General features: G+C 43.4%; 1 protein-coding gene across 2 annotated transcripts in view; it reads right to left on the reverse strand.

The window, feature by feature from the left end:
* The window catches only part of SH2D4B (SH2 domain containing 4B), a 78,042-nt gene that overhangs the window by 35,777 nt on the left and 23,998 nt on the right, over positions 1-18,267 (reverse strand). For both annotated transcript variants that reach the window (XR_009557634.1, XM_035137662.2), the window contains 2 exons: positions 11,841-11,988; positions 4,436-4,646 (listed from right to left, as the gene is read on the reverse strand). Coding sequence is in view for 1 of the 2 variants with exons in the window: in XM_035137662.2 (XP_034993553.2) it covers positions 4,436-4,646; positions 11,841-11,988 (359 nt within the window). In the remaining variant the exon portion in view is untranslated. The remainder of the gene's footprint in view (positions 1-4,435; positions 4,647-11,840; positions 11,989-18,267) is intronic.

The raw sequence follows: 18,267 nt of genomic DNA on the forward strand, positions 1-18,267 counted from the left end.
TGTATTAAATGAAAAGGGAAAAAAGAAGGTTAAAGTCACACGGAGATTGCTGTGCAGAAATGAAATTGCACATTACGGAACAAAAGGGATTTCTTTTCTAACCAGTCAAGGAGGCAATTATGGTTTGGAAAATGCTATTTCCCACTTTCTATAGTACTCTTCTGGCTAATCAAACATAAGGTTTAATTACTTAAACATGGGGGGGGGGGTTTCCATAAAGAAGGCTCCAGGCATGTCTTTTTGCCAAATCTATTTCAGAACCAGGGGGCTGCCATCCAAAAGTCCATGGTAGCCACCCAACCAGGGTTCAAGAAGGCAAAGAGACAAAGCAAAGAGTAATTTTCAGTGTTCGATGAAGCAGCACACTAAAAAGCTTTCAAGGCTTTTCTCCCAGTTCCTGAAGAGGGATGAGAAACATGAGTCTATGGAAAAACCAGGCCTAGTTTGTCCTGTTGGCTTTCATCCTGGAGGTGGAACAGAACCTTATCTTTTGCCCACCTTCTCCATCCAGAGCTCCTGACATGGGAGGGCACTTTTTGCACCATTTGTCTGCATTCATGCCTCTACAGCAGCGACGAGAAACATTTTCAGTCTGAGAGCCGCATTGCCTAAGGGGCAACCTTCTCGGGCCTGGATGCTAGCAGTGGGTGGGGCAACAGATACAAGTCCAACTATGACAAAAACTTAAGCCTGTACATGTATAAGCTACGGGCATCCTGACAGTTCAATGAAACATCCCAGCCAGGAAAAAAATGGAGCAGAGCCAATTACGAATGTAATTGAGGGGAGTCCTTGGGGCCAGATAAAGATGCCTGGTTGACCACATTTGTCCACCACCCCCCTCACCAAGGATTTGGATCCTGACTACTGCTCTAGGGTGTGTTCTCTCATTCTTCCAAAGTCAACATTGGATCATTGGCTAAAGCTGCCCAGAGTGCCTGGGGCAACCCGGTCGGAAGGGTGGGGTACAAGTAATAAATTGATGTTGTTGTTCCAACTCTCCTTAACCAGCCCACTGCATTTACGTGGAGGGATGGAACATCGCTCAGCCACCTGCATAGAATTCCTTGTCACCTGTGGTAACCAAGCAAGTTGTCAAATACAAGGCGATTCAGAGAGCCCAAGCCAGAATGGTAAGGCATGTGGGGAAAGCTGATCCACACATTGTGATGCCTTCACAGAAGTTATAGTGTGGAACCATCCCTGTATAAACATATTCATCCATTTGACTGAACATGGGAAGCCCTGAGGCGGAATAGTGCCTGTTGATGATTCCGGTTCATCATGGGTTAACCTATCACTCCCATGATTGGCAGGTGTTCCCTGGGAGGCGGAGCTAGTCGGTGTTCTAAATGGAGGGGGAACAACTGTTGAAAGGCAGTTGGAGGTTGGCAGTTGGGGAATGGAGGGTTAGAGAGGAAGCAGGAGGTTAGGTTTGAGTGGGTGGGTGGGAAGAAAGGTTGTAACCGTTATCAACACGATGCAGGAGATGTGTTAACAAGTCTGTATTATATGAAAGGAAGATATGCACTTTTAAGAACCAGAGAAATCCATGCTTTCAAGTTAAATAATAAAGTTAAATGTGCCTAAACGTTCGTGGACTCGGGCAGTGTCTCAGTACCTTCAGAGGTGTGACTAAGAGGCAAGAACAAAGCTTTCCTGTGGAAGAGGAAACTGCTTCTTCTCCTGTCATACAAAGGGCTGGTTAGTGAAGCCAAGAGAGCCACATAGTTGCCTGAGGGAGAGGCAAATTGTAGCAGTAGGGATCCACGGGAGGGAGACCACTGGTGGCAATAGGTTTCGAACGCAGAGCCCTGAAGTACCCTGGAGACAAGTCCAACTTGGACACTGGAGGTTTATTCCCATTTGTATGGAAGCACAGGGAGAGCCTCTGTTGTTGAAGCAGTGAGGGGTGGGAAACGGGGAATCCCTCACAAGCCCTACATTATCAGGGCTCCTGGTAGCAAAGATGCTTGTCAGCATGTTCAGCAGCAACATGCTGTCAAGCCCCTTCCATATCTCCCCACGCAATATGGGGAAGTTGAGGTGGCTGGAGTGGGCACGCCCATTGCATGTGGAGGCATAAGGGCAGGGACCGCATGCATTTGCCTTCTCCCCCTCCCCAAACCCTCTCACATTCTTCTGAATCCACAAATAAGGCTACTGCAATGATACAGGAGATATTGTCCTGCAATCCTAAGATGATCTAAAGATCTGATTTAAGTGTATTTTCCTGTGAGCATCAACTTTCTAGCTCTCCACAAGGATGAAGATAGCAAGGCAACCTGACTTTGATCATACAATAATATCACCTAAGAGATGGATAAACAGCTTTGGGTAAGTACAGAATAATTGGCATAGCCTTGTAAGGATCTTCTTGGTCTCACTTGAGAATTAAGAAAGTGTTCACATCTAAATGATTGCTGAATTCCACACTAAACAGTTGCACTTTAGAACTTAAAAGGCTTAGAACTCAAAGCTGAATAATATTTAATAGCCCTTCACAATTATTGCTTTTCTTAATGTTCTTATGACTTCATTTTGGAAGAGCCTCCTTCATCTTAAGTGGCTTGGACTGACAAAAATAACAAAAGTATCGCTACAAGAAGCAACTCACCAGCAAAAACATAGAGAATTCACTGCCTTTCGGAGGCTACATTTTTTTATTCCCTAATCAAGCTGGGAATGCCAGCAACCATTAGAGGCACAATTCTATATCAAAACACAGCAAGACAAAGGGATTGCTTGTCAAAGCGGAACACAAAATGCCGAGCAGGAAGGGACTAGGGTTCCTTTTGCCCTGCTGAGCTGCCAGACTTCACAGGAGCAAAGACTGACAACTGAGAGTCTTGGCATTAAAAATGAAAATACAAATCGGCGCAAAGAGACTTGTACTTACTTAGTGGAACTTTTGGTGTATGCCGTTGCACACTATAAAAAATAAGCTAACAGCATGTTTGGGTTTCCACTCGCTTGTTCGTAACACCAAGGCTAATTAATAATATCATATGGTGCCGTGTAAACCCAAGTGGAGCCACTGAGAAAACTTTGCCTAACTCCATCTGCTATGTCGGATTGTTTTTCCCTGCTGGAAACCCACAGAACTTACCAGACAGGCAAGGGATCAATAAAAATACAATCAGGGAAGGCATTAATTTGGCCGAAAGAAAGCTCACAACTAAGTTGAAATGGATTTTGTAAAGAAATTCTCAACCACAACCTGACAGTTCTAACTTGCCTCATTTGCTGCATTCTTGATTATGAAGATTTTTGATTTTTTTTTTGTTTGTTTTAGAGGAAAATGGTGCAAAAGTGTTGAACTGTACAAGGGCCCTCAGAAAGGGACTCTGTCCATGAAACCAAGGCAAAGCTACGTTTGCCTATGGTCCACTCCTGATACTCAGCTTGCTTGGTGATGGGGAGGGTTATGTGAACTACTGTATGGTATGGCAGACATGGCAGCTATGGAGTGGGAGCGAACTTTACTCAAGGCACTCGAGATCGTGGTTTAAGCAGGCATTGATGTCTCTTTTTTTAAGCATACAAAAGGCTCTCTGCCTGGAATGTGAGAAGCAGAAATGATAAGGCCTTAGTTGGAGGTCAGGCCCATGCACCAGTCTGAAGAATGTACAGAATTTATAGCTCCCTGCTGTTAAGTAAATTCCCCTGCTTTAAAAAATTGAGGCAGTGACTATTGATGACATTGTCATAGCTTGAGGTAAGACAATGCCCCAACATGAAGACTATACAGAGCTTGTTACTTCTTACTGTTAAGCAGATCCCTCTGCTTAAAATAAAACTAAAAATAAACAAGGTGCCAGTTGTTGTTAAGAGGCATCTCAAAGGAATCCACATAACCTTATGCCATAATATCCAAGAATGATTGTTTATGCCATATGTCCATGTACAGTGGTACCTCGGCTTACGAACGACTCGACAACCGAATTTTTCAACTTACAAATGGGGGATAATGGCCGCACGCTTACGAATGTCTCGGCATCCGGAAAAAAACTGTGGCGGTTTTAGATAGGGATTTTTTGACTTACGAATTTTTAGATAGGGTTGCTTCGACTTACGAATTTTTCCGTTTTCAATGCATTCCTATGGGAAATCGCACTTCCAATGGCATTTTTCGACTTACTCATTTTTCGACTTACGAAGGTGCCTTCGGAACGGATTAAATTCGTAAGTCGAGGCACCACTGTATATGGACATGATTAACCCTCTGCAAAAAGTAACCACAACCTTAAAATGCACTGGACTTTAAAATTGTTGGATTGTTTGCCATTTAATTCTGGATGCATTCCAGAGCAATCTTGTCAAGAATCTTGCTTTCCCCCACTGCCTCTTCCCACGGGGAATCATTGCAACAGCCTCCATATAGGAGCCATAACATGTCAATCAGGCCTGGGTCACCTTATTAATACAAACTAACCTGGTTGATACCGTCATGGTGAATGCTGGAATGGGACAGGCGTCATTCAGCTTTGCTTCTGGCTCGATATTCAGACCAGCTGCCTGGAACAGGTTACTGAGACCAGCCACTTTTCCTTTCTGGATTGCCCGCAAGGATTGCCGCCGATACTCATCCCGGGCCCGGCGTGCTTTATGGCTCCTTTCCTCATCCGCAGCTTTTGAGCGACGTACTGTAGGGATGAGGAAGGAGAGACTCATCAGTGTCTTTGCTTCTTCAGCAAGCCAGAACTTGCAGTTCTAAGTTGAGAGGTACCATGTTAGCAACATGGAAAGCCATCCAATCCCAAACATCAAGGTGAGGCTGGAAGACCTTCTGTAACTAATAGAAAAATAACACATAACATTCTACAAATAAGGCACCAAGGGTCAAACTCTATATTGTTTGGCCCTAAGCCACAATGACAGCATCTTAAAAAGCAGAGACATCACCTTGCCGACAAAGGTCCATATAGTTAAAGCTATGGTTTTCCCAGTAGTGATGTATGGAAGTGAGAGCTGGACCATAAAGAAGGCTGATCGCCGAAGAATTGATGCTTTTGAATTATGGTGCTGGAGGAAACTCTTGAGAGTCCCATGGACTGCAAGAAGATCAAACCTCTCCATTCTTAAGGAAATCAGCCCTGAGTGCTCACTGGAAGGACAGATCCTGAAGCTGAGGCTCCAATACTTTGGCCACCTCATGAGAAAAGAAGACTCCCTGGAAAAGACCCTGATGTTGGGAAAGAGTGAGGGCACAAGGAGAAGGGGACAACAGAGGACGAGATGGTTGGACAGTGTTCTCGAAGCTACCAACAAGAGTTTGACCAAACTGCGGGAGGCAGTGGAAGACAGGAGTGTCGGACACGACTAAGCGACTAAACAACAACAAGCCCCAATGACATGCATTGCTCACCTCGCCTTACCAGCTTGCTTGCTTTTTTCCATACAGAGACTTTTTAATATAACTGTGGGTTTAGAGCAGAAGTTGCCAACACAGTGCACGTGGGCACTATGAAGACCTTCATTGGCACCCCTGGGCAGGTGCTCCAGAATCTGTGCTTTCATTTTCAAAAATGTAAGCCACTAGCCCTCCTAAAAATAAAGTTATGGAACCCAAATGTGCAAGCACCTTTCTAAATGATTTCTGTGAAATGAGACAGCAGTAGGAATCCCTGAGGTCAGTAGCATAGCATGTGGGGCCAAGGGGGCCATGGCCCCAGATGCAAAATTCTGAGGGGACACAACCAGGTGCCTCCATGCAGGGGCCAGTTTCTGCAGGGATCTCCATCCCACCGTGGGGAAGGCAGCAGAGCAGCCCAGGTTCACTGTGAGTGTGCATGGGCAGAAGAAGGCAGGAAAGGGGCAAGCCCAGCCCAGCTCTCCTCTCTGTGGGCGTTGGAGGGATTCGCCCACCAAGGGCCACAGTGGCTTGCTGGGGTCCCCCCAGGACAGACTGGCCCCCGCTTGGCTCTGGTGGGGGGGTGCGCCTTGGGGATGTCAGCAGCTTGCCTGCCCTGGGCACCATCAACACACGCTACATCACTGCCTGAGGTGCTCAAGTGCTGCATCTTTGCCTCCCCTTTAGTACATTTTTCCTGCTTCTGTCTTATTTTATAGTGTTTGGAATCACCGTAGTTTGTCCTTCCTTTTCCCCTAGCAACCAGGATGCATCTTTCCTATTAGGGGGAATGAGGGATCTGTTTTCAATTCAAATTGAACCTGCCTAATTCACATGTCTCAAACTAACACAAAAACCAAACTGCAGCTCCGCTTTGAAACGGGCACTTCTTTGAATTTTGCTACCAGCTCCTGAAGCGACCATCAGTCAGCCTGAGAGGATTCTGTTGCTGTATATTTTATCCCAAATATTTGCTTTGGTATTTTATAATTATAAACCACCTTGGGTGCCTTGGCAGAAAAGCACTGTATGAATGCAATAAATGAGTAAATGGGACAAAATTTCATTGAAAAAAATGTAGACAGAAACTGGGGCTAGGGTCTAAAATGGAGAATGCATTACTGGCACAGGAAAAACAAGTGCAGAATAATCACAACAGCAAAACATATTGGCTGCTCTGATAGGATTTCTAACCGCAAGTTCTTTGATAAAGATGTGAATGAATTCCTACTGTGTTGGGAATGAACATGAGCAAGTCGCATCATTTGGGACAGATTAGGAGATCTCCATATTTTATGGCCTCCTTTGCTTTTCTGAAGAGCAGTGAGTCACAGGGCTAGGCTTGGATGTATATTATAAGAATGTCCCATGAATATGCATCACATTTTTTTAATGATTTGCTCCAGCTGCTCGCTTGTTAATAGTCCTTGGTCTGTAGCTAATTTGGGAACAACTCGCAATAAATATTCAAGATAGAAATGGTATTTGACTGCAAACATTGCATGGTATGTTTCTGTTCTTCAGTAGAAGGGGGGGCGTAATTCTTGGAAAACAGGAAAACACGCAAACTGAGATCACATCAATGAAAATTCAAGTAGTGCATGCCTATTATCCATGCACTGGCAAAATGCCCATCATTATGACAGGTGCCGTGTGTGCAGAGGGAAGAAATGGCACACCACAGTGCATTTCTGTGCGATTTTCAAACAGACACATCTCTCCAGGAGCGCAAGTGAGAGCCAAAGTCAAGTGTGAAGACATGTCTTTCCCTGATCACACCAGCGTGCTCACAAGTGCAATGTTTTGCTTTTCTCCAAAGAAGCATAAGGCAGCCATTTGTGGCCAGGGGGCCATCTCGCCCTCAGGATTGTGGGCTTGGATCTCATCTCTAAGCTCCCTACCAGGGTCAAGAGGGAAGCCATCACCACCGTCTCCTACTTGTGAGAACCAGAGGAATCTGGCTGGGTGAATGTTATCATGCCAGACATCGCTTTGACCCAGCAATGAAATGAAGTGCTGGTGTCCACATTTGAGAAATGCCCATGTAACATTGTTTGTTTTTTAGCACTAACAGGCTATATATTTCAATTACCTATAGAAGAATGGTGTTGTTCTTTGTTTGGCTCGGCGAGAGGAATCACAGCAGTGAATTAAGCCGAACACTAAAATTAGTAACGCTTCGCCTATTGACTTGGCAATAAATAGCGGTGGGATGATGAGATGAATCCCCATTCTGTTGGAAATTCCATCTACTAAATAAATTAGTAGTGTCATCAATATCATTGCAACATTCACCCTCCACAGCAGCTGCGCTAGCAATGCGCCTCTTCGACCCCCTCGACCCCTGGCACTGCTGAGCACAGCCGCTGACTTGGTGGTGGCAAGACATGATGGGACCTGGCGCTGCTCCTAATGGATCATTTGGCTCCCGCAGTCAGCACATAATAGCAAAACGACGCAAACACTGACATCGCTGCATCTTCCTGGCCTCTGATGCTGGTGGACAGAAGCCACGCTGGCATTGCCATACATTGAGGGGTAACAAAAGGGCATGATTAGTCCATACAGTCTTGGATCATATGAAGGCACAAGCCTGAGATACAAGCAAGGACCAGATATTGTCATTTCAGTAAATGGGGCAAGACTCATAGCTGCCAAGTTTTCCCTTTTCTCACGAGGAAGCCTATTCAGCATAAGGGAAAATCCCTTAAAAAAGGGATAACTTGGCAGCTATGGCAAGACTGCTCACAGCATAAGTTAAAACACAATAAACAGATATATTAAAAAAAGAAAACAAGTGTGACCCAAGTAAAAACAGCATTGAAAACACGGAAGATTGAGATAAAATGGTGACAGAGAACTATAGATAGATGTAATTGTGTTTTATGAGGATCATGAATATTGTATTTTGTATTTTCTTTTTTCTATATTACGCTTTTCTTTTGATATATTTCCTTTTATCTTTGTATAAGAGAGTTTGGGTTTTATTTCTGAATACGTTAAAACCTCTAATAAAATTATACAGTGGTACCTTGGTTCTCAAACAATCCGTTCCAGAAGTCTATTCCAAAACCAAAGTGTTCCAAAACCAAGGGGCGCTTTACCAAAGAAAGTAATGCAAAATGGATCAATCTGTTCCAGACTTTAAAAAAACCCTAAAACAGCAATTTAACATGAATTTTACTATCTAACGAGACCATTGCTCCATAAAATGAAAGCAATAAACAATGTACTGCAGTCACACAATCAATCAGTAGCTGAACTGGGTTCTACACAGTCACAAAAACAAAAGAGCCAGAAAAACGCAAAACAAATAGCAAAACCAGACAAACCCTAGCATAACAGTCAAAATGGAAGCATGGCACTCAAACTGGAAGCATAACACTCAAAACAGAGCACGTTCAGCTTCCGAAAAATGTTCGCAAACCAGAACACTTCCAGGTTTGCAGTGTTTGGGTTCCAAGCTGTTTGAGTACCAAGGTGTTTGAGAACCAAGGTACCACTGTACTACAAAACACAAAAGCATACACACAAACAAAAATCCAACCAGCATAGAAGACTCTGCCAGTTAGTTGCCAATGCCTGTCAGAACCAAACAGTCTTTGGCTGCTATTGAAAACAAACCAGAACGATACCAGCTTAGCCTCCCGTGGAAGGAAGTTCCACAATCTGGGAGCAGCCTCCAAGATTGCCATCTTTCTTTCTTTCTTAGGAAGAAGAAATGGGTCAGTGGTCTCTCATTTAGGTCTAGACCTCCCCTTTCAGTGGTGAAAAGGTTACCACTTCTCTCAAGTAATAAGGCTTTTTACTATTATTGAAGATATATTTTTATTTTACAATTACCAAGTTCCTGTCTCCCCGCTCCCCCAAATATCCACACAGGATCACTTATAAAAGGGCAGAAATCATGTGACACCAGGATATAGCTCAGTTGGTAGAGCATGAGACTCCTTATCTCAGGGTCATAGGTTTGAGCCCCACGCTGGGCAAAACATTTTTGAATTGCAGTGGGTTGGCCGAATTGACCCTTGTAGTCTCTTCCAACCCTATTATTCTGGCAGAAATCAAGTAATCTCAATACTAAAGTTCCTTCCAAGTCTGCTTCAAAGAGAAAATATCTCCTTTTCAGCAACAGGGCTTAGAATTATTCCTGAAATAATCAGTATTTCTCCCCCCCCCTTTCATTGATTAGAAGCCAGGTACAATCATAGTTAATGGGAATATCATTTGTCACATGCAAAATTAATTTGGTTCAAAGTGACCTGATCTCATATGAATGGCAGGTCACGGTCCTTAGGTAATTGGCATTCAATAAATTATTCCAAATTCTATGAATAAGGTTGTATTCATAGATAATGTGGCCCTTGCTATAACACAACTGAGATCCACAATGGCACTCAACGCAAGGCAGCATTACTTTGGTTGTTACTTTGTAAAGGGCTTAACATTTTACTAGATCACAGCAGAAAATTAAAACAAATCCCAAGCCCGTGCCCAAAGGTTTGCAATCTAAACAAATACGACACAAAGGGAATCAAAAGCAAAACATTGTATATATTGGGAATGCCAGTTTGAACTTGTTAAGCACATAAAAACAATCAAGTTGGCATTTTGCATGTATCCTTACTTCTCCCTTGCCAGAGGTAGTGAAATTCCTCCCTGGTGCCCTGAATATGGCAACTGACTTCATCTATAGCAAGGTCAGATCCAAGCTACCCACTGAAGCGGGCTTCAAAGCACAACAATCGGGAGGGATGGTGGGAGATCCAAAAATGGTATGCAGTGGGCTCACTTTTATTCCCGGGGTCAATCAGGCAGCCAATCCATTGGCCAATCTGGCAGGCAGGCTCACCTGGAATCTTTCCAGCCAAAGGGAAAGGCCTGTTACATCTCCCTCTGGTGGGAAGACCCAGCACAGGGACTGCTTTGGCAGCGGGCTGGCCCTATTCCTCAACACCACACTACTGTGGAGGTAGGCGGAATTATTAAACCACTCTGGGATTTATAGCTCAGTGAATGGAGGAGGGGTCTCTTAACAACTCTCACCCCCCCCCTTAAGAAACTACAGTTCCTAGGATTCCTCAAGACAGGCTTCCTCAAACTTGGCCCTCCAGATGTTTTGAGACTACAATTCCCATCATCCCTGACCACCATACCTGCCAAGTTGCTGTCACAGAAATACAGGGACCCGCCGGAAATAGCAGACCAGAAGTAGCACTGCCACCATTTTGGAACTGGGCGGAGCATGCTCAGAAGTGACTTTTGATGCTGCTTTGCCCAGTTCCAAAATGGCCGCCATGCCAGAAGTCGCACTGCAGAATAAACTGGGGGAAAACAAAAAAATCCGTTTTTTCAGCTAGCAACAGCTGGAAAAACGGGGATTTCCCAGGGAAAACGGGAGACTTGGCAGCTATGCTGACCACTGGTCCTGCTAGCTAGGGATCATAGGAGTTGTAGGCCAAAAACATCTGGAGGGCTGAGGTTGAGGAAGACTGCCTCAAGAGAAGCTAGTGGGGTGATACTGCTTTAAATGTATAGTGCAAATGGGACCTTAGATACAGACAACTCAGAAATACTAAGAATAAAGCGCAGGATTAATATCTTTTTGCATGGTCTTTCAACCATGTGAACCATACCTGCAGTCTGAAGTTGTATAGCCCGAGCAAAAGTTTGCTCATCTGGTTTTTTTTTAATAATTAGGCCAGAGTCTGAGGTTTCAAGCCAGTAAATTCCACTTATTACTCCTAGTTTCACTGTCCTTGACTAGGATTCTCAACACACCAATATATTTCTTTTCTAGGACTAAAGTAGGGAATACAATGATGATGCAGATAAAATTCACTTCCATATTGCTTTTTTTCCTGGTGCTTTTTATTAGCATTCTTCATAAACCAAAAAATGAAAATGAAATGAGATAAGGTGGTTATGCATTTTATTGGGCCAACTAATTTGTTTTGTATTCTTTGAGACCGAGTAAGTAGCAATAAGGTAGCACAAGATTCATAAACAAGAACTCACCAAGGAAAATGGAAAATACGCAGAAAATCACATCAGTCCAGCAAAAACAACATGGAAAGCTCAAATACTGGAGCAAAGTGTTTGTGTTAAAATCCCTGTAAGATCAACAGGAGAGGTGTTGCTCCTCCAACCCCCACTCCTCTTGTTGTCTGACTCCAGATTCCCATCATCTTCAGCTAACATTACCAATGGTGTTAAGGTCAAGATGGTGGGAAATGCAGTTATCAGCATTTGTAGGGCCACAGGTTCCCCATCCCTGATCTAAGCTATCAAAGCTCTTTCTTCCTGTTGAGCCATTTAGAAAGGCACCGTGTTTTTCTCCTTCGTAATCCTACCAGTTCTTCCAGATCACAATGCTTTCCGTTCAAGGCCTGGCTCACCAGTCGTATAGCATCACACTGCCATTTGCTCAGGCTAAACCAAGATCACGGCATCATTTAAAACCCTCTGTCAGTTAAAATTTACTCACGTTGTTCTTCCCATTCGTGGTCTTCCTTTTCATTCTGTGCGCTATACTGCTGGGCTTGCTTGAGGCTCAGGTACAGCTCTTGAGCTCTGCGTTCCTCCTGTTGCCGTATCTGCTCTTCACCTCTTTGCCTCTCTTCTTCCTCTCTTTTCTAAAAAAATAAAAAAGGATGGAGGGTATCAAACAGCAAATAAGGAAACTTCCTGTGTCATGTGCTACGACTCCCTGAAGCGTTTTATGAGCAGGATTCTTGACAATTGTACTGTGGGAAGCCAAACCATCCTGCACTATGATTGGTGACACATTAGATCTAAAACAAAAACAAAGATTGTTGGTGTTCTGGTTGATCAAGTGATCAAATGGACTAACCCATTTTACAGCATGTCTGGTCCCTAGTTCACCCATAGTTAACTCATTAGGCTGACTGTATCTGAAGAAGTGTGCATGTACACGAAAGCTTACACCCAGAACAAACTTAGTTGGTCTCTAAGGTGCTACTGGACAATTTTTTAATTTTTTCATTAGGTTGTCTGAAATACATACCTTGGTAACTTCCACATTGGATTACTGTAATGCTCTCTGCATGGGACTGCCTTTGAAGAACAATTAGAAACTTTTAACTGGTTCGAAGTGCCCACTATACCCTATAAAACCCTAAATCAAAAATGGATAGCCAGTGGTCCATCACCGTCAGCCAGCATGACCAATTGCCAGGGATGGTGGAAGTTCACCAATTCCCCATCCCGGCCCTAAATGTTCTCAGTCCAGAATGCTGCTCAGAGCTCCACAGCAGAGCTCTCGGTTTGCATGCCAAAAATCCCAGTTTCAACCATTTGTTTAAAAGACCTCCAATAGCAGGACTGGGGAAAGTCCCAGTTTAAGATGCTGGAGACCTGCTGCCTGTGGGACAAAATAATACGGGATGAAATGCAGCTTCGTATTATTACGGGGAGAATTTGCTCTAGTATGAGTCCCCATCAACAGGGATGCATAGGCTTCCTCTTGCTTATCCCCAAAATAACATTGGCTACCTGTGTGGCAGGAATTTCTGTGATTAGTAGCTGGTAGCATACCAATCTAGTCCTGTTGGGGGATGAAATGAGGATGAAGAGCAAAGAAATAAATACTGGAAAGGAAGTATGCAGCCTCTCACTTCTCTAACTGTCCAAGACTTTCGGGAGAGAAAGCAATCCTATTGTTTGGAAATTCAGTCCCATTGAACAAGATGGGGGCATGCCATCGAGTAAAGACAAGGCAGACACAGGGCTCCCGCCGGGTTCTTGCTTCAAACAAGGACAAATAAATGAGCTACATTTATCTCTGTGCAAGTGTAATGTCAGGAGTGTGCCCTAACTCTTTACGCAGTTTGTCATAAAAGTTTCCGCTAATTGCTGTAGCCACACGCAAAGCAGATGAGCTGTTGGCAGCAGAGAAATCCAAGAGGCTGCGCAGGAGACTTAAGAAATCGCTTTGTTTCTATGAACAACGTTGCCTTTTTGTTTCTTAACAGCTTGGTACTCAGTGCTGTTGCACCTTGAGAGATGCCAGGTGCGTAGTGGGAGTTTTAGCACTGTCAACATTCAAAGATCTTTCAAAAGAAGATCCTACACTGTTTCTTCATGACCTTTAAAATACCAGCAAGTGCTCAGGTTGCTTCACGGCTCAGAGACAAGCATTTTTATTTATTTAAGAATACGGTTAAGGAGAGTTGGCACTTTCTATTAGTAAGGAGAGGGGAAGAAAATAAACAAAGACAGGTGTCTTGGGCTTCCCAAGGATGGTTTCTCTAGATGGTTTCTGTCCAATGACATTTCAGAAATGACTGGGATAAAGTAAGCAATTTGCTAATTATAGGCAATTATGATATTCAAGGAATATAAAATTGGAAAGAGAGCAACTTTCTATCTTTGGGAAGTAATCAAGGTGTTTTTCCAGGTGGTCTGAATACCGTTATAAGGGCGACATCTCATTCAGTAGGTATCGTGAAATTTCATACTTGCCGTTTATATCAGCTGGGAACTCAGCAACTTGTTTTACAGAGGACGTTGGCACATGATGAGACCCATCAAAGTTAACAAGACTCTGCAGAGTTTCCAGGTCCAAACCCTAAGAGGGTCTCTCTCCCTTTAAGGTAGTTGTTCCTCAACTTTTTAAAGCCCAGGGGAAAAAATATTGGAGGCATACTTGACACAATGCAAAACTTAGTTAGCTTCTTTATCATCTTGTTATGTACTGAGCTGAATCATAGAACAAAAGGATACAGAATCAGCAGTCTGATTGGTCCGCAGGAGCCACCCAATCCAACTCCAGGTGGAAGTGAATCCGCAACCTGATTGGCCTGCAGGCGGCTGGCAGAAGTGAATCCGCAACCTGATTGGCCTTCAGGAGCAGCCAATCAGGCTGCTGGCAGAAGTCAATCCACAAACTGATTGGCCCACAGGTGTAGCCCTGAAGTAGCCAATCACGCAAAGCCCATTGTGTAAATAATGTATATAAGCAGATGGTTTTGGGAAAAGGGCATTCTTCTTCTCATTGATGACTACAAGCTGAAAAAAAAAGCATGAAATTCACTCTCGACTCCGAGTATATTTCACATCTCTAAGAATAATAGGTAGGTGTCCTTCTCACAATTCTGGGATAGCCCAGTTCGTTGCCTTCAGCCTTCCAGTCAGTCATGGTCCAGAGACAACCTGCATTTTCTGGGCAACAGCCATAGAACAGGTTGCGTAAGGAAGCCTGCAGAACATCCTTCCTAGAGGTTACGTCTCTCCCCCCCCCCCTAACATTAGACAGCGGCTGCTGCATGTGGCTTATCTGCTACAGATATAGTGGCAGATGTACTCAACAGGGGCAGATTTCGACGCTGAGCCAAGAACTTGCCAGGTAAGCAAGGCACTGGACTTTGGGAAGGAGGCGTGAGGCTCTGACAGGGTCCTATAGTCCTCCCCTCCCAAAACCTCATTAGCACTTTCCCGGCTTTGAGAAGGAAGTAGGAGGGTGCTAGGATCCTGCCAGAGCCCTCATGCATCCTTCCCAAAGCAGGGTGCCTCTTTAACCACCTTTGGGGAGGCAACGTGAGGGCTGAGTTGGGGCACCAAATTTTGGCACTTGCACAGGGTGTCATAATACCTAAGTCCACCCCAGCAGTTTCATTTTGGAAATTTTCAGTTCCCCTAACTAGTGTGCCCTGAATACAGTTTGGAAATCCCTGCTTTAAAAATTCATTTAAAAATGGGGCATGGCCCCTGGCAGACATTTCTATTCTACACAAGTCTGAAAGGGAACAATGGTGTGGACTTTTCCATGGCGCTGGAGCTGGAAACCATACATTTGTGTTAGCGGAACTTTTTCATTACTGAGGTTCCACTGAGACATTGTTACTCAAAGAGTGTGAACCTTACGCCCATTTTACAGTCATAAAACAGATGCCATCTACCACGTATGTTAATGGGACCTGTCACATAATAGACGCCTCTCTACAGGATCCTCTTATATTTGTTATGTTAATCAAGTAACGGCATACCAGCAAAGACTACGGTGGAGCCCTGAGAGGGCTGGAAGAGAATTATTTCCTAGTAAGAAAACTGTTTGCCTTCTTCAAGCATGGAGAGAGTTTTAATTAAAGTCAAAGGAGATATGTGCATAATAATAAAAAAAGTTGTCCTTTATAATGCACAGCTCAGTTCCGAAGCTATAAGAAGTAATTTCCTGTTCCTCCTCTAGCCTTCCTACCAAAACCAGGGTTGAAATCAACCCCAGGTTCACTTTTCATTACAGAATTTACACAGAAGTAGACCTATAGTGTAGTCCTTCTAGAATAGTGTCACCTCCATAGTAGTAAACAATATCCCCACACTTCAGCCACCTAGGATTTACAGTTTTCCTTCTATAAACAAAAAGTGATGAGGCAAAAAGTAGTTAATGAACTCCTGTTGATTTTTGTCATCGGGGTGCTTTTGGGGGGGGTATCCATTAAAGTTAATACACTGGGGTAAAAAATGTCCCATGTAGTTTTTTCAAGCAAAAAGAAGTGGGGGGCCATGGAAGCACATAAGTGCTTTTTAGAATCATAGAATCATAGAGTTGGAAGAGACCACAAGGGCCATCCAGTCCAACCCCCTGCCAAGCAGGAAACACCATCAAAGCATTCTTGACATATGCCTGTCAAGCCTCCGCTTAAAGACCTCCAAAGAAGGAGACTCCACCACACTCCTTGGTAGCAAATTCCACTGCCGAACAGCTCTTACTGTCAGGAAGTTCTTCCTAATGTTTAGGTGGAATCTTCTTTCTTGTAGTTTGAATCCATTGCTCTGTGTCGGCTTCTCTGGAGCAGAAGAAAACCTTTCTCCCTCTTCTATATGACATTCTTTTATATATCTGAACATGGCTATCACATAACCCCTTAACCTTCTCTTCTCCAGGCTAAACACACCCAGCTCCCTAAGCCGTTCCTCATAAGGCATCGTTTCCAGGCCTTGGACCATTTTGGTTGCCCTCTTCTGGACCCGTTCCAGCTTGTCAGTATCCTTCTTGAACTGTTGTGCCCAGAACTGGACACAGTACTCCAGGTGAGGTCTGACCAGAGCGGATACAGTGGTACTATTACTTCCCTTGACCTAGATGCTATACTCCTATTGATGCAGCCCAGAATTGCATTGGCTTTTCTAGCTGCTGCATCACACTGTTGACTCATGTCAAGTTTGTGGTCTACCAAGACTCCTAGATCCTTTTCACATGTACTGCTCTCAAGCCAGGTGTCTCCCATCCTGCCTTTCATTTCTTTTGTTTTCTCTGACAAAAAAAAATATGAATTTGTTGTGGAACATTTTACCACCCTGAGACACACTGGAATTCAGCTTAGGGTAGCAAAATATCATATTAAATTGTCTGTGCCAGTTCCTTCATTTCTGTCTTTGAAAGCTAGTACGTATAGCAAAGAAACATTGAGCATGCAATCCGTTGGTGTTTGTTGATGTCTTACCACAAACAACACACTCCAAATTCACCCCAAAATTCTATGGGCTGGTTCGCCTATGCATTTCCATCACTCGGTTACCACATCAGGGTGTGCAAATGAACCAGAACTATCCGGAGAATCCCAAAAGTGAATTATTACATCATCTCATGCTTTTCAGTAGAGTCCATTCATAGACTCATCTTCCTGCCTTCGGCATTACAATATTGCCAAGAGGAAGAAGGATTCCCTATTCACTCTGGTAAGTGAAGATAAAAAATTTCTCATCTGGCCAACTTTGGGATCTTGATATATAGCAGAAGGAATAAAAGTGATTTTTTGAAAAGAGGGGTCCGATAACACTGTGTGATTGATGGTTAGACACCTTCTCACAATGGACAGCAAACTTTCATTTCCTAAATCAAAATGCTTCTGGACGATGAAACTTTAATGGAGTTCATGGTTTTCGTTCTCTCTCTTCTGAAAATTATTTCAGATATTGCCCCGGTCATTTTTTCAGGGAAAAATATATATTAATGATGTATTAAATATTTTAAGCATGGTAAAATGAGCGTGTTAACTGGTCTGCAACTATTCCACCCCTGCTGAACCATTCATTAAAGTTTCGTTTCTTCATTTCTTCAAGCATGAACAGATTTTTAACCGAAGCACCCATGTGCATCCTTGTAATAGCATTTGTTCCTGTAGAGGGAAGAAAGATCTGGGGGAGTCATCTCTCTCCCACTGTGATGCTTCATGTGTCAGACGGTATAGCAGTTTTTGTGTCTGTACATCCAGCCAAGTTACGCATGTCATAGTCATGTCGACAGAAGACAGACAATTGGGTATAGGGTGGTACATAAATTCAAATAGCAGCAGCAGCAGCAGCAACAACAACAACAACAACAACAACAACACACCCAAACATATTATTTTGGAGCAAAATAAAAAAATTCCTTCCAGTAGCACCTTAGAGACCAACTAAGTTTGTCATTGCTATGAGCTTTTGTGTGCATGCACAGTTCTTTTTTAAATCAAAGTTTATATGTGTGCTAAACATTTTCTTATTTAAGTGCTATTGCAGAATTTTATTTTACTTTTTAAAAAGGCAAAAAAGCATTTTTTGTCACAAATTAAAAGTTTTTTAAAAATAAACACTGCTAATAAGGTAATAGTGAAGATGTGTGCATACATGGCAATATGGTCAAATGCTCGAAATGTCACTGCACACATCAAAACCATGACTCTTTAAAAAGAAATGTCTACACTTGCAGACCCTACACCGTTCTTTCCAAAACATCACCTTTGGTAAGCTTTCAAAATAGACAGAGAAAGCATAGGAAAATCACAGAAGAACAACAGTTTGATTATCACACCAAGTAGTTTCCTGTAAAAAGTAAACAAACAGTGGTAGTTCTGGAGTGCTCAGAACACCTAGCATGGTGGCTCCTTGTATGTGGAACTTCCTCCCTACTA

Source organism: Zootoca vivipara, chromosome 5 (genome assembly GCF_963506605.1).
Source record: "Zootoca vivipara chromosome 5, rZooViv1.1, whole genome shotgun sequence".
Taxonomy (NCBI): domain Eukaryota; kingdom Metazoa; phylum Chordata; class Lepidosauria; order Squamata; family Lacertidae; genus Zootoca; species Zootoca vivipara.